Source organism: Hakea prostrata, chromosome 7 (assembly GCF_041222555.1).
Source record: "Hakea prostrata isolate BN-2017 chromosome 7, UWA_Hpros_2, whole genome shotgun sequence".
NCBI lineage: Eukaryota > Viridiplantae > Streptophyta > Magnoliopsida > Proteales > Proteaceae > Hakea > Hakea prostrata.
In genome coordinates this window covers 18,557,556-18,581,278 of record NC_142606.1, presented here as the reverse complement: position 1 = coordinate 18,581,278, position 23,723 = coordinate 18,557,556, and the positions used below count along the sequence as shown (strand labels likewise).

Here is a 23,723-nt window from a genome sequence, read left to right as displayed (position 1 = left end):
CAAAAAAAAAAAAGGCCAACTTGGGAATAACGAATCTGGGAATTATTTGCAAGAGGTGACCCAATGATTAGGGATGGAAAAAAATCGGTTAGCAGAGATCTGGTTCGTTTCGTAAAGTTCATCGATGGGCTTTCAATGAAAATAGTAAGAAATCAAGGGTTCATGCATTTTACCAAAACCTCGTCATCTTCGTCCTGAGACTTAAACCCCAAATCCAGCTTGTCTCTCACTTAAAATGCTGGAATAAGACACAAGATCAAGAAAAGACACCAATTGTTTATCATCTGGTGATGAAATCCATTTTTATTTTTCATAGATTTAGAGCATTCACGAGCTCTTTTTTGTCACAAATTCAAATGTGGAAATCGCTGTGAAATCCACCATCGTTTCTCCTATAAAACCCTCTAATAATAACTTTTTCCTTTCATTGGCCCCTTTCTTTCCATCAATCCGAGTCCCTGTGTCACCCAAACTCTGTTGAAGCACTCAAGGCAACGGTGAAATAACCCATTTCTTGAACGCAACAGTGAAGATAAATAATAAGAAATCAAGGGTTTGTGTAAGTTCCCATGATCCAGTGATGGGCATCTGTCATAGAGATCTAAGAGGTGAATAGAGAGAGCTCTAGATGAAATTCTGAAGTTTTCTAGTTAAAAGATCCTGACGTAAACAGAGAGCGAATGAGGGGGCGCTGTGGTCGCCGGCAGGGATGAGGTCTGGTCGTTGGCGGTGGTGGGCAGTTTCAAGTGGTGGAGAGTAGTTTCCAGCATAAGAAGAAGATTGGTCTTCATCCACTTAGGGGTTGGATATGGCATCAAAAGCATTTACGTAACTTCATAACCCATTTTAACAAGAAGTTTAACTGTGGATAACTTGTAATTTGCATGTGGTTGCCATGTAATTTATGAAACAATAGTGGGTAGTCATTAGTTTCACCTCAAATATAATAGGTGCTATGTAATTTGTTCTATAATTTTCCATATCTACCTTTTGCAGTAGATGATTGAAACAGTAAGAGAGAAATTGTGGAATGGCCTCAATGTACAGAAAAATAATATCTAGGCACCAAATACTCGATCAAGAATTCCTTCCACAAATGTTGGAGCTGGGTGGTCACAAGAGTAGAATGGTTACGGGTGATCAAGATATCATTGACATAAAATAGAACATAGTGACCAGAGAGAGAGAGAGACAATGGAACCAAGCAAAAATCATACATGGTGTGGCATCTAGCAAACCAAAGTTTGCAGAAATCCTCAAATCCACAATGGCCCCTGTACTAGAAGGAAAGCCACGTTCTTCAAAGTAACTGGTACAGTGGCTGTCACAGGAAGGACTGATGCATGGCCATGGAAGTACCTTCCTTTTATGCAAGATGCTTTACTTCTTCAGAACATTTTCAGAATGTTAAAACTTGTAAGAGGATAGAACTTATGTGGGAGGAGCACATCATCCTAGTAAAAACTGTATGGTTCTGTAACTACAAAAATATTGTAAAATCTAATTATGGGATTTCATAAAAGAGAGTGCAGAACCTACATAAATTTTTTTTTGGTCCAACAGAACCTACATAATTACGCTGCAGAGCTTGTACAGAAGTGAAGCATAAATCAAGATTCAACCATAATCCCCGAAATTTCCTCCATTTTCTGCTATTAGATCACATGTATTGCTGAGAGCTGTCATCAATGTCCTCCGATTACCTATGATTTATTTTGTAGGCTGCAAGCATGCCACTGAAGAGATACATTTCAATATTAACCCAATTGGAACCAATTCCATCACCTACAATCATATTTTTAACAGAAGTTACAAGCCCCTGCCTCCACGTCCTGTTAAACCTATTATCCAGGATAATGAAATGACATGGATAAAGAAGCATAAATGAATATAATAGGCTAAGTAACAAGCACGCCTGAGTCCATGAAGATCAGGATGCAAAGATCGATGTTTCTAGAACTTCTGTCCTACACAGCCTTGATTGCAAAAATGATGGAATCTCTGAATTGCACCACTGCTACTAAGGCAGAGGCTCGACTTATTTATAACCTCAAGACTCCTAAACTCATTATAGGAAAGCAATGTCTGAGAAGATCCTTGAATATTATACCCAGCAAATACTTCAAACCATAATTGAGAAATCAAATTCTGTGTGTGTGCTAACAAGATTGGCATTACTGAACCTCATATGGATTCATGGGGTCAATTTGGCTGCCAGTAAAGGGAAGTGAAATCACTATTGAAAAGAAAAAAGAGTTTCTTCTGTAATTATAATTGTGCAACTTACCTAACTTTAACATATTTGATAGATATATTTTTCAATGTAAAATTTATTTAACTTTCAGAATCAAAGGAATTTAATTGTAGGGTAATGTTAAAATTTAAACCATGCAATGATTAAAAATAATTCCAATTCAGTATTATTTAATTTCAGCTCCCTTTCTCTATTTCCCTGGCAACCAAAAAGGCCATGCTGAAGCAGGAACTGTGACTTCAGTTTGATTTGGATTCAACTATATGAAGCAGCACAAATGTGCCAACTACAGAAAACTTTGTCAAAGTCAGGCAGAATGATGTGGTCTGGGAGGCCATTACCAAGCACTAAAGAGGTGGACCGAGGATCCGACCCTACAGCCTCAGGCTTTATTGCGTCTCCCAATCCAAGTTCAGTAGTTAATTCTCATAAATAATGTCAACCATTACAAAATATTGTATTAGTTGATTCTTGTTATCTTATTAATCAGTATACATGGACCCAAACATAAGCACTAAATGTTGAACCCAACTGAGAAATAGATCCCAGTAGTTAATTCTCATAAATAATGTCAACCATTACAAAATACTGTATTAGTTGTGATGCGTCCAAAATCTGCTCAGCCCTTAGATCTCCTCGTGATGACTTGCAAAAACGAAAGCGTCAGATGTGGCCCGACCGCGGGGGTCGGGAGTCCACCTCCGAAGGCTAAGTCAGTTGATGAACTTAATCATAAACGGCTCTGCTAGAAGCACAGAGCTAAGGAATAAAGAACTGGGAAAGGTGATCTAGATCGTAAGCCTCTGATAGTTTACGTCTATCAGTATGTATCTGAATCTGAGTCTGAGTCTCAGATTGTGTCCTCCTCACCTCGTATGGCAGTGAGGTTTATATAGAGTGTACCTTCGAATCTCCTTCGTTGGATGCACTTGAGCCTTCTTCGGGTAGTCGTTGGATCTTAACAGTTAGATCCGTTGAGCGATAGACGTCTACTAGTTTGGACTAGTAGAGGACTCCTGAGATAACCTTTAGGTTATGCAATGATTATCCCTTTGATAATGATTAGCCGCAGCCGTCAATTTGAATCTGCCATCATTAGGGTAATTAACCTAATTCATCAGTTGAATTAGGGCATGCTTGTAGCTGAATAAGTTTTCTTCCTCAGCAAGCCATCTTCTGGATCCGATTTGCTCGGGAGCGAGTCGGTTCCCTCTGTCTCGACCTGGGTCGAGGGTCGAGGGTCGAACCAGGTATGAACCCGGTCCAATCATAATTTCTCCATATCACGAGCCCCTCAGACCAAGCGTTCGGTCGATCCCGAGGGCTTGGTTTTTAACTGGGTTCTTCGTCAGGCAATAGTCTCTGCGTGTTCCATTAAATGTCATATCACATTTAATGCGGTGGTCACTTTTCCTCGAGCGTTGTGAGGGTAAGGCCACGTGTCTCCTTGCAGTCGATCTGTCGTGGCTCACGTAATCCAAGCGACGGTTTCCGAAAGCCTGTTTCGGATTCGTGAGTTCAAACTTTCAAAACGTCTTCAAATCTCGATCGTTGATTTTGAATCAATCTCGATCGTTCAGATTCCCGAACACTCGTGCGGGTGCTTTTAAAAGCGGTTCGTTGTCTTCGTAGGTTTCATTCTTGCTGTCCGGAATTTGAACCTTTGTCGTCTGCTTCACGCCTTCCTGCTCTCAAGCTTTTGCCTCACTGAATCAGTAAGTTTACTGGTCTTTTTCTTTTTGTTGCTTACTGAAACAAGTAATGGCGAATAATAGGGCTTCTCTAGTACCCAGTGTTAGTAATAGTAGTGGTAATGAAGCTTTTGCTTCTCCTCCTTCCGAACAATCGGATAGTGATAATAAAACCCTAACTGTCCTCTGGCGCGAGTTTGCTGAAGTTTCTCAAAAAGGTTTATAGACAAAAACCGAAACTCCTTCTGTCCTCCCTGAGTCTGGATCTTCCAAGACTTCTAGGGTAACTGCCTAGTCTTCTAGGCAGCCTCAAATTTCCAGGTCCAATGGCGGACTCGGCTCTGTTCCCTCCATTTACAAGGAGGAAACCCTTCTTTCAGCCATCCAAGATTTTGATTTTCCTTCCTTTTATCAGGTTAGGGCTCCCCATTCTGATGAGAGGGTTGATTCAACCCTTTCGGGTGAATTTTCTCTGTACATAGATGCACTGGAAAGCGGGGTTCGCTTTCCCTTTTTTAATCCTTTGTTCTTCGCAGTTCTGAATCATTGGGACATTTGTCCCGGAATGCTCCTTCCCAATAGTTGACGTCTCATCGTCGGCTTCTTGGGTTTGTGTTTTGAACTTGGCATTACGCCATCTCTTTCTCTCTTTGTACATTTTCATGTTCTTTCTATCTCCCATCCTCCTGGATGGGTTTTTCTGTCCAAACGCAATAAGGCTGAACTTGATTGGAGGGGCAGCATCCTTGCCAAAGGAACTTGCCCTTCTAACCACAAAAGATGGCGTGAATGATACTTTTTCTGTCGAGCGCCTCCATCGGATCTTAACTTCCCGACCGCCTGGAGGCGGTGTACTTCTTCTTCCGAGAATAACCAAGGCCTTCCCTTATCCAAAGAAGACGAGGCGGCCGTCAGGAAGATCAAATCCATTCCATGGTATCAAGAGATACATGGACTTGAGGTGGAGTATAACTCCATTTTTCAGTACTGGGGCTTGGCTCATTATGAGCTTCTAACCATCATCTTTTAATTTTACTGAAGTGATACGTCTTCAATTCTGACTTTTGCTCTTCTTTGCAGTGCCTCCAAGAATGAACCCCGAAAACCTGCAAGTGAAGGCCGCTAGGACCGTTGAGACAGCCGAGCAACGATCACCTAGAGCCTTGACCGTTGATCAAGAGGCTTCTGTTCCCTCTCCCGACCCCTCTTATAGGGGTATCAGGAATATCAAGCCCGTGGCTGATGCTTCAGGTAAAGGGAAGAAGCCAATGGTGGAGAGGTCTAATGTCTCCTCCTCCGCCCGAACCAGAAGGAGGCATGATACAGTTGATGCTTCCTCCCACAAAAAATCCAAAAATTCAGCGGATTGTGAGGAGGTCTTCACCCCTCAGTGGACCCTGAAGTTGACCGACAGGGTGACTCGGGACCCTGAGAAAGCTGCAGAGTGGAGCTCCCTCAGTCTTGTTCCTTCTGATCGCCAGGAATTTGAAACCCTGGATGACGTTGCCCTTGTTAGTCAATCCACAAGGTACCGGTCTTCTTGCTTACTTATTTTTTCATAATTTCTTATGAATTCTTCTGATAATTTCCGCCTTCTCAGGAATGTTGTGTTGAGCTTCTATCAACACATGGAAGCATTGAGCCGGGTTGGCCGCAATAGCTCCTTGCTGCAGACCTGTGAAGAGAATTTAGCCAAAGCCAATTCTGAGATAGACAGGCTGATGCAGCAGCCGCCGGAGAGCTGCAAAGAAAGCATGAGGAAGAAGTGATCTCCCTCAAAGAGGCCCTTGATTCTTCAAAGGCTCGTGCCGCTGCTGCCGAGCGCGAGGCCAGGAAGTAAAAAGAAGCTGCCACGTTGTTCGGTGACAGGCTTGAAATTAAATGTATGGAGAACGAAGAATATCTGAAGTGGGCGGTCCCTAGCAAGCCCGAGCACATTAAGCCAGAGCTTCGGAAGGAGTGTGTTTGGAAGTACCTGAACAGCGTACCTTTCTCGGAGCTGCTAGGTGCCTACAACATCCAAGCTTATCGCTTGGGGCAGAATGACATTTGGGAGCGAATTCTCGCATCAATCCCTTCCTTCGATCTTGCTCCCTTTCGTGAGGTGTGCCATAAAGAGGTCTTCGGGAAATTAGGCATGGATCTCCCAGACTGGGCTCGGGAAGAAAATGATCCTTTTCCAGCTGATCCACAATATGAGGCATATCTGGCTAACGAGCCGGCACTTCCAGAGGAGAAGTCATAAGCCGAGTCACAAGCTGCTGCTAAAGAGGACTCTGACAATGTTATTCTTGAGGAAGGCTCTTCTCAGGATCATGAGAAAAGTCCTCCCGACCAGGGCTCCTCTGGCAACAATGAAGAAGAGGCTTAAGGAGTTATCTCTTTTTTTTTTTTTTGTAAAGATTGACCTCCTTGCTAATGAATAGACACTTCTTTTTCATGTTGGCCTTTCCATTTCCCTGTTTCCTGCTGAAATCTTGTCTTGAATATCAAAATATAAATGATAAAACTTATCACTTAACTTCACATTCTTCGACGAATAATAATCTTGTAGAGATATTATGAAGATGAGTATTGGAAAGATGCATTAATCTTCCCCACTACTTCATTTACTGCAAAGTCCACACGTTTCCCTTCTCGTATCTGCGAAGTCCAAACGTTTCCTTGCCCTGGTATACCATTCACTGTTTCCAATGAATCGGAAATACATCCATTATTACAATGGCGGTGCGACGATTGGAGGTATCCCTGCATCGGGTGCTCGCCTCCACATGTTTCCATGTGGCATCCCTCCGACCGTTGATCTTGCTTTCTGCAGATTTCGAAGCGTCATTTCGATCTGGGCCATTGGTTGTCCTTAGCTCTCAACCGTCGTCTTAATACCTGAGGCTATTTAAAGCCTTCGTGGGTACTCTCCATCTATCCTGCTATCTGCAAGTTAGATTTGCTAAAGCGACATTCCGTCCTCTTGTTTGCCTCCGTATTCCTCGTGTACTCCAACAATAACTCAATAAACTTCTGAACAAGTGAGTTTTTTGATTACTCATCTCTTTCCCCCTTTCTCCCTGAGTAAACTGCACAGTAGTAATACTTGGGGTTTAGTTAATCGTGTTAGGGCTTTTGACAGAGAACTAGGGTTTTCCCTTATTGCCATTGTTGTTGGATATCTGTACTAATACGGTTTTTCTGTTTATATAGTGGCTCCCAAGATCAACCCGAACTTTATCAGAGTGAAATCTTGTAAGAAAATCGTTCCGTCGGCGGTGGTTGGGGCCAGTGAGGTGGTTTCAGCTAGTGAATCCTCCAAGCGTAAGGCCACTGCTGTTGGTGAATCTTCAAGTCAGATACCCACAATTTCTATTGATGCCGTCCCTGCGCCTCTTTTGCCCGAAGTGATCGCTCGTCTTTCCCAGGAAGATCTTGATCACTCCGTTGTTGATGGCGCTGCTGACGCCCCTGCTGCAGAGACCGTTGGTGCACCCCCAAAGGAGACTCTTCGGGCATCTAAGGCAACTATGTTGGCGTCTGATGAAGGTATGGTCCCAGCAGGTGCTGCTCCTATTTCCAATTCTAGTGCTTGTTTAGCATCCTCCTCCTCTCCTTTGGAGTTGGAGGATTTTGCCACCAAGAAGCGCCGTCGGGTGACAAGTGATGCTGCTCATCCTTCTCTTGATGTAGCTCATCCTTCGCCCGAATTAGTGTCAAACAAGTTTGACAGAGCGTTGGAATGGTGCACTGCTGCTCGAATGACTTCTGAGAGCGCAGTTCTTTCCAAACTTCCAAATGAAGTCTTTATGAAGTCACTGGTGATGTAAGTCTTTCTTCATTATCTTTTGATTCTGAATAGTACTCTTCTGCTCCTTTTTAACTCGGAAGTTGTTTGGCAGGAGTCTTACGGTAACTTCCACAACCAAGTGGAAGCAGCCTCTAGGCTCAATAGGTTGAGCAATGAAGTTTCCAGGCTTCGGGAAATCTCTCGAAGCTAAAGATGCTTGAGATTGCTCGCCTTAGGAAACTAGCTTGGGAGGTTGCGGGGAGAAAAGAATTCGGTGATCGATCGTCTTCAGTCAGACTTGGATGATGCCAAGGAGAAGATTCGGCACCTGGAGCGAGGAGTTGGAAAGTCAGGAGCCAAAGGATCTGAAATGTTACCTCAAAGGCAAGCTGTCGTTCCTTTGCCCGAAGCCCTTCCAACTGATGTTCACAGAGCCTGCGTCTTCAAGTATTTACACAGTAAGCCCTTTGTTGATATGCTGAATGCTTATAACTTGCAGGCGTACCGGGATGGTGAGAACGAAGTATGGGAATCAATATTAGGGAAGGATCCTCATTTTGATACGACTCCCTACAGTGTTATTTGCCATCCTGAAGTATTTACCAAACTAGGCCTTCCTCCTCCTGACTGGACCAAAAATAAAATTGATCCTCCACCTTCTGATCCAGATATTATGCATTATCTGGAAGACTCCTGTTTATTCTCCCTTGGAAGGATTCAATTATGACGAGCTCGCCTTGAATGCAAGTTTGGTCGAAGACCATACTTCTCCTGGACAAGCTGAACAAAGAGTATGAAATTGCGGAGGATTTTATACATACTGAAATGTTTTTTGTAATCTTCATTTCTCCTCTTCTTTTCCTTGAATCCATACCAATGATTGACTCATGTGTTTGTTCTAGCAAAGTTGTGCCGATCTTGTATGACTTCTTAATGATCATCGATGATGACTTTCTTTTTGGACCAAAGATTGTATCCGGCTCTTGTAATCTTATGTTTGATGTTGAGACCGGCCTCTTCTGGTCTTTTGAAGAAATAAGAAATTAACTTCATCTTGAACTTTGCTAGCCACTTGAATCACTGTTGTATTAGGTCGTAGTTGTTTAGAACAATGCCTTTACTTAAAGATTTCCGGAGAAATACAATAAGTCTGAGAAGGAACTCACTCGGATTTTCATCCGATGCCTCGACTTAAGAGATTCCGAAGAAAAAAAATTCCATAAGTGTTGAAGGACCCACACGGATTTTCATCCGATGCCTTATAGTTGGATCTTGTTCTTGAATGTAGTGTATGATGCCCCCCAATCAAAAGATAATTTGTTGAAAGCCAAAAATTGCATTGATTGAGTTGAAATCATCATCAAGGATAAAACTTTTTGAGATGCCTAGCATTCCACGAACGATCCAACTCTTTCTGGGTGTTGATGTTCTTTAGCCTGTAGGCTCCTGAACCAACTGGTTTTACAACCATATAAGGTCCTTCCCATGAAGGGTCCAATTTTCTTTGGTGACGTGGGTCGAAAGCTAAGGTGTTTCTCAACACCAAATCTCCGGTTAAGTACCGACGATTCTTCACTCGAGTATTATAATGAGACGCTATCCTTCTTTGATAATGTTGAGTTCGTGCTATTGCCTTTGCCCGAACTTCATCCAACAGATCAAGACTATCAAGCAGTCCTTGCTCGTTTGCTTTTTCCTCGAACTCTCGATCCCGTAATGTCCCCGTCATTATCTCCACCAGTGCCAATGCTTCGGATCCATATGCTAACCTGAATGGAGTTTCTCCTATGGGTGTTCGAACCGTAGTTCTATAGGCCCACAGTACGTTATGAAGTTCTTCGACCCAAGAAGCCTTATCAACTTCGAGTCTTCTCTTTATTCCTTCCAGTAGCGTTCGGTTAGTAACCTCTACTTGTCCATTGCTCTGAGGGTATGCCACTGAGGACATACGATGCTCGATCATATATGTTCCGCAAAATTACTCAAATTGCGGACAGTCGAACTGAGTACCATGGTCAGTGACGATAATCTTTGGAATCCCAAAGCGATATATGATTGACTCAAGCACGAATTTCTCCACTTTTTCTCGCAATTGCTGCCGTGCAATCGGCTTCAACCCATTTCGTGAAGTAATCAATTGCTACTATCAGATATTCCCGTCCGCCTGACGCCTTGGTGAATTTTCCCATGATATCAATTCCCCACATCGCAAAGGGAATGGGATCTAGAATTGAAGTCATGGTTTCCGCCGGGCGCTTCAATACTGTAGCATGAATTTAACAGTTGCCACATCGACGAACATACTCCATAGCAGCCTCTTGGATCTTAAGCCAATTTAACCCAAGTCTTAGAATTTTGTGGGCCAGGGCTCGTCCACCCATGTGAGCCCCACAAATTCCTTCATGAACCTCAGCCAAAGCTGACTTTGCTTCTTCGGGGCCTATACATCTCATAAGGGGTCCAGAATAAGATCTTTTGTATAGTCTCCCATTCTGAATGACAAATCTTGCCGATTGTATCTTGATCAACCTTGCCTCTTTCGGATCCTCAGGTAATTTGTCATCTCTTAGATACTCAATTATCGGATCCATCCAGCAACGCTCTGCTTCAATATAAGAAATTTCTTTCTCATGATAACTTGGAAATGTTATCTCTTCAATATAGACCGAAGGGTCTAGATTCTTTTCTTTGGCATTGGCTAGTCGGGATAGCTCATCTGCCACTGAATTTTCATTCCTCGAAATCTGAGATAACTTCAAATTCTGAAATTGGTTTTGAAATGCCTGCACTATCTCTTGATATTTCTGCAAGCGTGGTTCCTTAATACCGTACTCCCCCTGGACTTGGTTGACTATAAGTTGAGAGTCACTATAAATAGTAACATCTGCGATAGATAATGCTTTTGACAACCGAAGACCAGCTATCGAGCCTCATATTCCGCCTTCGTTATTACTTGCTTCAAATGCAAATCTCAAAGCATATCGAATAATAAAGCCTCGCTGGACTTTTCAATAGAATTCCAGCTCTCGCTCCATCTTTATTACTCGAACCATCCACATATACCTCCCAAGTGGTTGGTATAATGGGATCCTCAATGGTGGACTCCACTGGTGCAGTAGTTTCTACTACAAAATCGGCTAGCGCCTGAGCCTTGATTGCCGTTCTGGGCTTAAAACTCACTTGGAACTCGCTGAGTTCAACTGACCAGGATACCATCCTTCCATATAAATCAGGTTTATTAAGAACTTTACTGAGAGGAAAAGTTGTAAATACCTCAATTGGATGAGCCTGAAAGTATGGACTTAGCTTCCTGGCGGCCATCATGAGAGCCAGAGCCTGCTTCTTAATCTGCGAATATCGTGTCTCCGCATCTAGCATTACGTGGCTCACATAGTAAATCGGCCACTGTTTTTTATCTTTCTCATGAACAAGTACTGCACTGACCGCTGAAAGGGACGTCGCTAGATATAGCTGTAATATTTCCCCCTTCTCTGGTCGGGACAAAATCGGCGGTTGTCCAAGTGCTTCTTTTAACTCCTCGAAAGCTTTCTGGCATTCTTCGGTCCACTTTGCCTCCTTGTTGCCCCTCAAATCTTTGAGTGCCTTGAAGAATGGTAAACACTTTTCTCCAGACTTGGAGATGAATTGATTCAAAGCGGCAACTCTCCCTGTTAAACACTGCACATCACGAACAGTTTTAGGAGCCTCCATATCAATTAGAGCCTGTATTTTGGCAGGATTAGCCTCAATACCTCTCTGTGACACCATGAAGCCCAAAAATTTGCCCGAGGAAACTCCAAAGGTGCACTTTTCTGGATTCAGCTTCATTTGATATTTTCGCAGTACTGAGAATACCTCAGTCAAATCTGCAATATGATTTGCTTTTGTAAAGCTCTTCATTAGCATGTCGTCAACATAAGCTTCAACATTCCTTCCTATCAGATCTTTAAAAATCTTGTTTGCGGCCCTCTGATATGTAGCTCCTGCGTTCTTTAGGCCAAATGGCATGACTTTATAGTAGTAGCTAGGGGTGTCAACGGTGCGGTTTGGAGCGGTTTCGGGCTGGGCTTAACGGTTTCGGGCTGAAAACCCCCAGCCCAAACACAACCCATTTAAAAGATAACGGTTTCGGTGCGGTTTCGGTTTGGTGCGGTTTGGGTTCGGGTTGGTTAGCGGTTTGGGCTAACGGTTTGGATTCGGTTTGGGCTAACGGTTTGGACTAAATTAAAAATCAATATTGAAACTTATTTTTATTTTTCCTCAACTCTTCACACAAAAAACTACGATAGAGAGAGGAAGAAGACTCCAAGTAAATCTAGTGATGGCATTAGCTTGATGCCTTGATCCAAACACCCCCAACCCCAAAAAAATAAAAAATTTAGATTCTTCTATCATGTGTAGGTCAACCTTACAATCTTCACCCAATGAAATTAGATTTATATGAAGGCTCAACTTAAAATTACTTGTGATAAGAAATAGATTTGCTAGAGAGTGGTAAAATGTGAAAGTAGCTGAACAGAGAAAGTAAAATTGTAAAAGTGAAAATCCTTTACGAAACAGTGAAAGAAATTCTGCAACTAAAAGTGAAACCAGAAACTGTAAGGATTAACAGATTAAGGAATTAAGGCATTAGGTTCTTTTTTGTTTTTGGTAGAAAACTAAGGCGGTAGGTTTCTAAAATTAAATGAAATAGCCAAATAGGGTTTGCTACCGTTTTGGTAAAATTTAAAAATTAAAATAATGAAAATTTTGAAATTTAAAATTTAAATTCTCAAGAATATGAAACGTGGGGTGGGTTGAAGTTGAACAATGAGTTAATGCGCCATAACCGTAAGGAATAAGGGTTTTTTTTTTTTTTAAATTTATTTATTCAAACGGGTTAACGGGCTGGGGTTCGGGCCTACCGGTTCGGGCTAGCGGGCCGCACACTGGCTGGCCCGGCCCAGCCCGAAACCATTCGGGCTGAGGGTCTTCAGCCCAAACACAGCCCATTAAGGTTCGGTTCAGTCCGGTTCGGGCTATAACGGACCGGTTCGGTTTGGTTTCAACGGTTCGGGTTGAAAATTGACACCCCTAGTAGTAGCTTTCACGATCAGTCATGAAAGCCGTAAACTTCTCATCTTCCTTATTCATAAGGATTTGATTATACCCTGAGTAGGCATCCATGAAACTTAGAGTTTCATATCCTGCAGTCGCATCTATCAAGAGGTCAATCCGAGGCAACGGATAGCAATCTTTAGGGCAAGCTTTGTTGAGATCTGTGTAATCTGTACACATTCTCCACTTCCCATTCGCCTTTTTTACCATTACCACGTTAGCTAACCAGGTTGGGCATTCAATTGGTTCTATGAAACCAGAATTCTTCAGTTTTTCAACCTCGCCCCGAACGGCTTCATACTTTTCAATGGAGAAATTTCTCCTTTTCTGTATCACTGGTTTCACCTTCAGATCTATCCAGAGTTTATGCTCTGCGACAGCCCGATCGATTCCTGGCATGTCTTCAGCAGACCATGCAAATACATCTTTATTCTGTTGAAGAAATAACTTCAACTCATCTTTGAAATTCTCCAACTGTTCAGACCCGATATAAGTAATCTTCTTCTTATCTTCGGTACACAGTTGGATTTGCTCCAGCTTCTCCACTGGTTCGGGCCTTTGCATCTCTCGCTTCTTCCCGATCGTCTCGAACTTCTATAGGTAGGGCAGTCACCTTCCTCGGGCCCTCCTTGTCTTTTAAATAGGCAACGTAACATTGCCGAGAGATCCTCTGGTCAGAGGAAACTTGACCAATTCCCATATCAGTCGGGAATTTTATCTTCAGGTGTTTTGTCGAAACAATAGCACTTATCTTGGATAAAGATGGTCGCCCGAGGATAACATTGTAAGCTGGCAGCTCCCGAACCACCAAAAAATTGATTCGGACGGTTGTTTCCTTAAGAAAACTTCCAATAGATAAGTCCAACAGGACAGATCCTTCCGCCACCGCAGACGACCCTGCAAAACCATATAGATGCGTGGATGAAGGCTCCATCAAGTCCTCATCCACCTTCAGTTTTTGATACACTTCATAAGAAATCAAGTCAGCTGCAGACCCTGTATCAACCAAAACTCTATGCACTTCCCGACGTGCAATCTCTACCTTGATGACTATGGCGTCATCATGAGGTAAACAAACGCCTCTTTCATCTTCCTCGCCAAAGGTGATAGAATCTTCACCATTCAACTTCTTTCGCTTCTGCGTCTCTCCGGTTCCGACAAATTTGGATTTTGTCTTCAAACTGCGGAGTGATTCGGGCTCTGGTCCTCCGAAAATGGTAAAGATAGGTGACCGAGTAGCTTCAGTCACCTCCTTGCCCTTTTTAGACTTCGGAGCCTCCTTTGATCGTTCTGAACTAACCGAACGATCCCTTTTAGGAGCAGCCGCGCGTGGCTCATGTGGCTCCTCCCTCCTTCTGCTAACAAAATTGGACAAGTGTCCCTGAGATATTAATCTCTCAATATCTGCTTTCAGATGACGACAGTCATTTGTATAATGACCATAGTCCTTGTGGAATCGGCAATATTTTTCTCGATCCTGCTACTCCCCAGGTTTCAAAAGAATTTTAGGTGGCCACTTCAAAATATTTTTCCTTTTGATGATATTTAGAATATCAGCCCGAGGAACATTCAATGGAGTATATTCACTTTTACCGGGAGACCTCTGACGCCAAGCCTGAGATTTTCCAACCCGATCACGGACATTTTTCTTTGGCTTCGCCTTCGCTCAGAGCCTTCGTTCCTTATTGGAGACTTTGTTATCTCCTTGGCGCGCATCTAGTAGCTCCATGACTTTGGCCTGCTTCTGGCATCTCTGTACCAACTCAGCATAAGTTGCAGGCATATCCTGTAGTAATAACTCCAGAAATTTCCGGTTAGTGAGTCCAGTGAATAGAGCAGTTTTGGCTACTTGCTCATCCAAATTTTCTATCTCCATCGTTACTTTGTTGAATCTTTTCAGAAACTCTCTGATTGATTCGCTTCTTCCTTGTCTGACAGTGAACAAGGTTTCTTCCGTTTTCTTGACCTGTATTCCACTCTGGAATCGCCCTATGAATTTGCGCGCCGATTCATCAAAGTTTACGATCCTTCCGTAGGGGAGGTTCGAAAACCACTTTTGTGCTTGCTCGGTTAAAGATGAACCAAAAACCTGCATAAAATTTCATCGAATTACACGATCTCGCCATGGTCTCACTGATAATAGCCAATGTGGGCCGTTGGATCTCCGGAGCCATCGAATGTAGAAAAGGTAGGCAAACGAAAGTTATGGGGAAACCGATATCCCGCAATTGGCTCGGCAAAGGGGTCTTCCGAATGACCGAGTAAATATCCTCGCTCATCCTTCCTTTAGCCAACCGCCCTAACTTCTGATTGATGTTGGCCAATTCCTGACCAATCTAGGTCGGGTGATCTTCAGCGATATGACCACGACCTCGATTAACACGATCATCACGTGCTATTCGATCATCACGAACAGCCCGTCCTTCCCGAACATTCCGCTCGTCGCAAACTGCTCGATCATCGGGACCGGTTCTTGACGATGTTGGTGAGTGAGTTCTCACCCCTGTGTCCAACCTTGTATTTGAATCGGTTGTACTTTCCTGCAGTCTGTCGAACCGATCGTCTCGCCTAGGTTGATCGTCAATTCTCCTAGGTCCTCGGTCACCTTCACGAAAGTTCTGACCGATATTCCGGTCTTCAGTCAATCTTTGATCACGCGGTAACACACGCTTCCCTGGATCGCGATGGTCAGGTTCTTGTGGTAACACCACTCGTCTGGTGAGCATGCGGAGTGCTTGGCTCACCTCCAAGAGTTGAATATTTACTTGATTCAATTGATCTTGGAATGTATCAGGAGGATTACGTCCTCCCTGACCACCATCTACTTCGATAGGATTTTGGCTTCCCTGGGGAACATCTGGATTATTCACTCCAGGGATCTGAACACCGGAATCGCGCTGTGCAGCGGCTGCTGCCGATCTAGTCATCATGGCTTTACAAGTCTTTCCCACAGACGGCGCCAAATGATGCGTCCAAAATCTGCTCAGCCCTTAGATCTCCTCGTGATGACCTGCAAAAACGAAAGCGTCAGATGTGGCCCGACCTCGGGGGTCGGGAGTCCACCTCCGAAGGCTAAGTCAGTTGATGAACTTAATCATAAACGGCTCTGCTAGAAGCACAGAGCTAAGGAATAAAGAACTGGGAAAGGTGATCTAGATCGTAAGCCTCTGATAGTTTACGTCTATCAGTATGTATCTGAATCTGAGTCTGAGTCTCAGATTGTGTCCTCCTCACCTCGTATGGCAGTGAGGTTTATATAGAGTGTACCTTCGAATCTCCTTCGTTGGATGCACTTGAGCCTTCTTCGGGTAGTCGTTGGATCTTAACAGTTAGATCCGTTGAACGATAGACGTCTACTAGTTTGGACTAGTAGAGGACTCCTGAGATAACCTTTAGGTTATGCAATGATTATCCCTTCGATAATGATTAGCCGCAGCCGTCAATTTGAATCTGCCATCATTAGGGTAATTAACCTAATTCATCAGTTGAATTAGGGCGTGCTTGTAGCTGAATAAGTTTTCTTCCTCAGCAAGCCATCTTCTGGATCCGGTTCGCTCGGGAGCGAGTCGATTCCCTCTGTCTCGACCGGGGTCGAGGGTCGAACCAGGTATGAACCCGGTCCGATCATAATTTCTCCATATCAAGTTGATTCTTGTTATCTTATTAATCAGTAAACATGGACCCAAACGTAAGCACTAAATGTTGAACCTAGCTGAAAAATAGAAATTACTTTTCTTTTTAAGTTATGGAGGCTACTTGATATATAGAAAGTCTAGCGTCCATACTTGGGCAAGTGAAGTCTTTTTAAAAGTTTCTACTTTTTTATGTGTCCATCAACTAAAACAAAAGAACCCTAAGGTTTGTTAGAAAACCTCTATTGTTCAATTCTTTTGTATCATGCGAGTCCATAAATGGAATCTCATACATAATTCATAACCGGATCAGGTTATCTTGCTCCAAATTCTTTCCCCCTTTCTCAGTAGTTCTATTTCCTCTATTCCTATTCATTTCCCTCGCCATTTTGACCAACCATGGCTTCTATTTCAGTCTTAAGGCAGTCCTACACTCTTATATCAATTTGATTGATATCCTGCCATTGCATTTAAATCCTGTTAATACCCCATAATGAATCTCTCAAACCTACAAACTAGCAATAGGCTTGGTTCTATCAAGTATATCCACACACAAAACAAGTGTAAGTTTCACTGAGAGAATTCCATCTTCAAATTTAAGGAAGAAAGTGAAAATAGCATCTCAACCCCCCCCCCCCCAAAGCCCAAAAATAAATAAAAGAGAAAATCACTAAGCTGAGGAAATGTAGAAGGAAATCATAAAATGAGTTCTTCCAAAAATTTAAGCCTGATGGAACCCCCCCCCCCCCCCCCCAACAACCCTACAATAAGAAGATATAGGAAGCAGGTGCCCAAATTGTTTCAACATAATATACATAACTAAGAAGTCTATTTTTGGAGAATCGGTTTTAGGATATTTTCTGACAGCACTGATGAACCTTGCAGTGTGCACTACCTCATTTCAATTGTTAGAATGTAAAACTAGGCTCCAGTACTTATTTCTCTCTTAGTTCTTAAAAGAACAGAAAGTGAATACTCAAATTAATAATATTTAAGTTATTACCCATATTCACTGATCACTTGGATTTTAATGGGTATCTTCTGATTAGAGTATTCTAGTTCTTGTAATTCCTAATGTTGACGGCATACACCAAAGGGTGATGCAACTCAGAGAATTTATTGTACTCAAATTACTATTCATGTATTTATCTTCCTAGCTATGTTTGAGTTTAACTCTTATTTCAGAATCCTAGTTGGAGTCTAGTTTCTCTTTTGTTAAAAATCATATTTCTAACTTTCTAGTATCAAGTCCTAGTGTAAGTCACCTCTACTCATTTTATTCAGCTATTGAGGCTATAAATATAGTTCTGTTTGCTCAAGAGAAGCCAGGATTGACAATTTGATTTAACTGAACTCTTTATGATACCAGAATGGTGCAATAGTAATGATTGTGTGACCACCTCTTCTCCTCTTTCCTTGCACACTCCCAGAACAGCCCTTTATCTTCTCTACCATTCTCTCTTTCAAAACCACCAGGCAAATCCTTCTTTGATCTACATTAGTTGCTAGAGTAAGATAACTACTACAAGATGTACTTACTCGTTACAATATTTTCAAACATATAATATGAGTATAGTCACTATAAAACTGTAATCATCCAAGTTTGAGGAATAGGAAGCAGCAAGAAATGATCAAACAGAAAATGAGAGAAAATGAACTTGGGGTGGGGTTACCTTGAAAAAAATTGTTAACTGATGCTTGTTAAGTGCAAACCTGTCGATAAGGTACATCATTGACAATGATTTCTTTGCTGGCAAAGATACAAAGTTGCATACTTGCACAAAAAGAACTTGTGAGAAGAGTGTATTTTCTTCAATTAAATTGACTGAATGAAAATCCAGTACCTTTTTCTTCCAATAATTGTAGTTTTAACCGTCTCCACTCTCCATCCTTCACCGTTTCCTGAAAACAACATTCTTCTGCTGCAGAATCCAGCATTTCATAGATTTTGACTGCAGTAGATGCCCTTGCTGAAGTTGTAGTCATTCTAATCATCAGGTATGACTTCCTTCCCACGTCAGTGAAGGTGCTTCCAATGTACCTGTAAATAGCACATCCACAAATATTGATCCTAAGTATTATTGTAACATGGCTTCACATCTCTTAAGAGAACAAAGTTCATATGCTTGACCACAGTTGTCAAGGTGTTGCCTAGGCAACACGGTGCCATTCAGGTCCAGACCTAAACTTGATGATTTTGGTTTCCACATTGAATAAAATCTAATGAGTTCTTATTTGTAGGCTGTAAATGCCCATGTATGGACAAGTGATATAATTTAGATTGAAGGAATTCGAAGAGCTAGGGGCAGACCTAACTCCTAAGATAACCTTAGGAGAAGTAGTGAGAAAGGATATGCATAGCTTAAGCCTTGTATCCAGCATGGCCTCAAACAGAGCTGATTGGAAGGTAAGAATCCATGTGGCCGACCCCATTTAGTTGGGACAAGGCTTCTTGTTGTTGTAATTTGTGGCCATCCATGTTTCTATAATCTCAATCAACCCCCCCCCCCTTTATCTTCTATATTTGACATTTACAACCATATATTGTGCATTTATTTACACTTACATGACAATTAAGATGGGAAAATGGGAAATAGGCACTATGCATCACCAAGGTGTCAAGGTGGCTTGAACCATTAGGGCTTGTGTTGGCTCCAAGGAAGTGATTGAGCTTCTGTATCAACAAGTTGGCCTGAAAACTCTCTCCTCAAGAGATGTCACATAAATCAATAAAAATTTTGCCCCTTCTGTGGATAGAAAATTGAGTGTACCTAGAACAGTAATCTGCAACTTTTGGGTAAATTCTTAGCCTTTCAAGAAACGTGGGAGCACCCGGGGGGGAGGGAGGTTGGAGAGTTAACTCTTAGGAGGCAAATGCTGAAGTCAACAAAGAAAAAGAATATGAAAATGCAGCGATTCCAAAAACAGATTATTTCAGAGTTAGTGACAATGTGATATTGATCTTTTGTACCTTGGTCATGGAGCTATTAGAAACCACAACTTTAATGTCCTGGCATAAAGGAACTAGAACTAGAGTTTAAGAAATAACTTCAGGAGAATAGCTTTGCTGTGCTTCAAACAGTAACCATAGGGTGTTCCAATTAGCAAAGAAAAGCATTAAACATGGATCCAATTCTAACAACTGGGTCTCAAATATGAAGCAAACCTACTTCAATTAGAAACATTTTAAACAGGAAACTGGATTGGACTGTTTAAAAAAAAAGTAGAAACCAGTTAAGGCAATTATGTATATTCAATAAACAAATCAAGAACTTGAACTCAGATCAATAATCATTGGCAAACCTGAAACTAAAGTTGTCTAGCAGAACAGTAAATCAAAGGCATGACATCAAGAAATTATGCCTGGAAATTGATTAGAAGGGAATGAAGAAAGGAAGATAAAGATTATGGATTCACCTAAACCTACAGCTGAAACCCACAACAGCCTGTGAAGAGAATCCAACTCTGCCATTAAGGAATCCATCTTCATATTCACTTGGAATCCACCAAGCAAGCCGATAAGAATCCAACCCACAGCCCTATAAATCTCGCACAGTAGCACAGTTGTTTTAAGCTGAAAAATCATAAATTTTTGTTCCACAACTTCTACATAGAACTCAAACCTTCTGACAGTTGTCAAAATGAATTCAAACTAGAATTACTTCCGAGTCAAAACAGTCTAGTATTAGAGACACCTACACAAACAAGGATTATAAAAACATAATGACTTAGAATGTGATCTGGTCTAAATTTCCTAATAATTTTATAACTAAACAACCAAACAAATCACAATCAAAATAGGAAAAGCAAGTAATATTTAATTGTCTAGAAAATAAATTCCTAGTGAGACTGGACCTAAAGGGACTAGGAATTCTAAAAATGCCTGAAAATCTATAACTGCTGGCTTTGGACAGTGAAATTCTCCTTTTTTCTGCATCACTGGCAAAATGAAATTGGTTTGATTACTCCAAGTCTATGCCCCTTGGATGTGTTTGTTTAATCATAAAACCGTTCACTAGAATGGATTGAAAATCAATACAAAATTACATAAGATTTAGAAAGTTGGGAAAATAGTTTACTGAAATGCAATAGGCAACCCTCCAAAGCATTGGTCATCTTGTCACTTTGACAAGTATAAGACCATTGAGTTTAGGGATGGATAAGGTGGTGAGTCATTTTTCAACAGCCTATTCTCGTCCAGGCCAACAACTTGTGCCAGCACTACTTAGTTTCAGTCTCAACCCATTTCCTAGTTGGGATAACTCTAATATATTGATGAGGCTTAGAAATTGAAAGACATGGACTGTCAAAACAATTGATCCCCCAAAGATGTCATGGGATTCTACCCCCCCCCCCCCCCCCCCAACACACACACACAACCACCCCAAAAAAAAAAGATGTCATAGAATACTTATTCGGTGCATCCCAATGAGCGGAAACCATTCACTCTTTGTAATGTTCTAGTGATTTATTTTGTTTGTGCCAAATACCTATGCTCTTCAAAGCAGATCCTGGATTTTGGCTTCTAGTTGGCCTCCTACCAACCAAAGCATAAGCATAACGCAAGATGCAAGACACAAATCCTACCTGCCAGGCAGCTGCTATTGCAAAATATCAGTAAGTATTTCTCTCCCCCATTGAGCTAAAATAATAGAAAGAATAGCGCTGCAACCGTCTCCAGAGAAAGATGATTTTACAAATTTCCATGTCACTCAGACCCCACGAAGAGATATCTCTAACTGCTCAATCCTCTTAGCCAGGTCATGCTTCCCACCGTTCTTCAATCCATCAGTAACCATATCGAAGCACTGCAGCCTAGGTGACATATTCAATTCAGTCATCTCCACCAAATAATTGGCAGCTTCAACAAATCTCCCACTACGCGCACACATTTTGATCAACATTGTATAAATAGGCCGATTTGGTGGGTGACCCTGAGCCTTCATATCACTGAAAAAGCTAAATGCATCATCAAATTGACCTAGCCGGCAAAGCGCTTTGACAATTGGGCCATATAAACCGGGAAATGGCTTGTGACCTTCCTCGATCGAACAATGGAGAAGCCTAAATGCTTCATCCATCCTACCCACTTTTGATACAGCCGGTATCATGATTTTGTAAGTGTTAGTGTCAGGAGAAAGCCCCAATCTACAAACATCATGCAGAAGATTAATAGAGAAATCAACCTCTCCAGAGTTGCAAATAGCTTGTAAAAGAGAATTAAACGTCGCTATATCCGGCAAAAACCCTTCTTTAGTCATCTTCCTAACCAATCCCTTCGCTGATTCGAGATAACCCGCATTGAGCAGACCCTCAATCAAAAGATCACGACCACGAACAGGAGGATTGAAGCCCTTTCTACTCATCTCTTCCAAGAACTCCTGTGCTTCTTTGAGCTTCCCGGCCGAGCACCACCCATTAACTAGAATGGTATAAGTCTTCTTATCAGGAACACCTCCCTTCCGTACCATCCGCCTGATCAAAGCATAAGCCCCTTCAAAATTCTTAACCTCACAGAGAGCAAAAAGCAATGAATTATAAACCTCTGTGTTCTGAGGGCAATTGAAGCTCCTCATCCGATTAAAGACCTCAACCGCCTTATCAACAAGTCCATGCTTGCCATAGGACTCGATAATCAACGAGAAGGTCTCAGGGGTGAGAATAAGTTCTTGCTTTTTCATCTGTTCCGCAACCTTCCACATGGTTTCCCAGTTACGGGTTAGGCCTAGGATTTTGATAAGCTCTTCGTACTCAATGGAGGTGGGTTCATAACGGGGCTGGTTCCGCGCCCAGTTGAAGAAACGGAAGGATTCAATGCCGGACTTACCGCAGCTTCTGAGGACTCTGTAAACGAGTTCGGAGGTGACGTTGATTTGAAGTTTGTTGAGGGTCCTTTCCATGTAGAAATCACGGCGAACGATATTGGAGATGTGGTGAATGGCAGCGAAGTAGTCGTCCTTGGAGATTCCTGCTTCATCAGGAAGGCTGTTTTCTTTGTGTTGGGGAGGTCGGGGATTGGAAGATAGGGTTTTGAGAGATCGGAAGAGATGAGTTGTCGAAGAAACAGATGATGGTAAAGGAAAAACACCTTCTTTGCTCGAGTATATGAACCTCCTGAGGAGAATAGCAATGGCAGAAGACACCATTAGAGCAACCAGTGTTCTCGACTCTGCGGGATCCGGACTTGTATTGTTTTTGACTTGTTTATATATATATAAGATGAGAAAAATGAAGCCTCGGGTTGTGGAAATGATTCGATAACCCTACCCAAGATCCGAATTCTCTTTTTCTCTTTCTTTTTTTTTTTTTTTTTTTTTTTTTTTTTTTTTTCTTTTCTGTGGGGGTGGGGTGGGGTGGGGTGGGGGTTGGGAATTCGATTTCCTTTCAATGGGATTCATCATTGGTAATCCAAACTCAAGTTTGGCTAACATTCTTGTGGGGTTCTTCCCCTATGAAGTGTTCTAGCAGCATATCTTAACCTATGTTTGACTAACATTCTTACAAGGTTTTTCTCCAGTGAGGTGTTTTGATAGTGTATGTAAGGGAAGGTTTTTTTTCTTGGTCTTCGTTTTAATTGATTATGTTACTTCAAAATCTGTCAGCTGGTTCAGTCACAAAACAAATTAAACTCGAGATTTATAGATCACAAAAAACACGTGAGAATGAGTCGTTTCTGTAGATGGAAAGCTGCCTCCGAAGGAAAAATCAGATTCTAGATAACACAATTCCTCTTAGGGAATAGTGAATGCTCGAAGAGATGAATTACTATTCAATAGATGCCAGAGTTAATGCTAGATTAACTGGGCTTGTTTTCCTCTTCTTTTTTTCTTTTTCTGTCTAGCTTAGTTTTTTTGTTTTTCACTTTGCTTACCAAGAGAAGGTAAACGTGAGCGTTCTTATACCCAAAGGAATGTTCCATGGAGAATATGGATGAAAGTCGTTGGATGGCTTGATTCGATTCCCAAGGGGAGATCAAAAGCAAAGGTTTGGTTTGTTTCTGCTTGAAGCAACTAGATTCAGGCACCCCGTAAGAATGCTGAAAATATCTCTAATTCCAGATATGACACGTTGGCTATGATCTTTGACAAAATGGCTAAAAACAATTCCTATAAGAAATTGGTTGGTTGGTTTTTCCTTTGATAAACGCAGATCATTAAATACATAGGTATGACGCATTAAATGCTGATTTTAATGCCTTAGCATACGTACAAATGTATAATGATACTTATCTGTCTAAGATCTTACCAACAAGTTGTAGTCCGGAGACATGTTGA

The 23,723-nt window shown here is 41.9% G+C and overlaps 1 protein-coding gene across 5 annotated transcripts; it reads right to left on the bottom strand.

Moving 5' to 3' along the window:
* Nucleotides 1–630: 630 nt before the first annotated feature.
* On the bottom strand, nucleotides 631–22,624 carry LOC149010283 (Pentatricopeptide repeat (PPR) superfamily protein). Of its 5 annotated transcripts, none has more exons than XM_089161868.1 (4): nucleotides 21,037–22,624; nucleotides 18,294–18,490; nucleotides 18,123–18,162; nucleotides 677–1,736 (listed from the first exon to the last, which is right to left on the bottom strand). In XM_089161868.1, the coding sequence occupies exon 1, from the start codon at nucleotides 22,593–22,595 to the stop codon at nucleotides 21,162–21,164; it is 1,434 nt and encodes a 477-aa protein (XP_089017994.1). In that variant the 5' UTR covers nucleotides 22,596–22,624; the 3' UTR covers nucleotides 677–1,736; nucleotides 18,123–18,162; nucleotides 18,294–18,490; nucleotides 21,037–21,161. The 5 variants fall into 5 exon arrangements, 4 of the variants coding, with proteins under 4 accessions (XP_089017994.1, XP_089017992.1, XP_089017993.1 ...); XM_089161867.1 differs by having other exon boundaries at nucleotides 678–1,785; XR_016174473.1 differs by lacking the exon at nucleotides 21,037–22,624 and adding an exon at nucleotides 19,016–20,775 and having other exon boundaries at nucleotides 631–1,785; nucleotides 18,123–18,490.
* Between the last annotated feature and the right edge of the window lie 1,099 nt (nucleotides 22,625–23,723).

Bases quoted from the DNA above. Each gene is read 5' to 3' on its own strand.
- LOC149010283 (XM_089161866.1), bottom strand. From the start codon at position 22,595: ATGGTGTCTTCTGCCATTGCTATTCTCCTCAGGAGGTTCATATACTCG.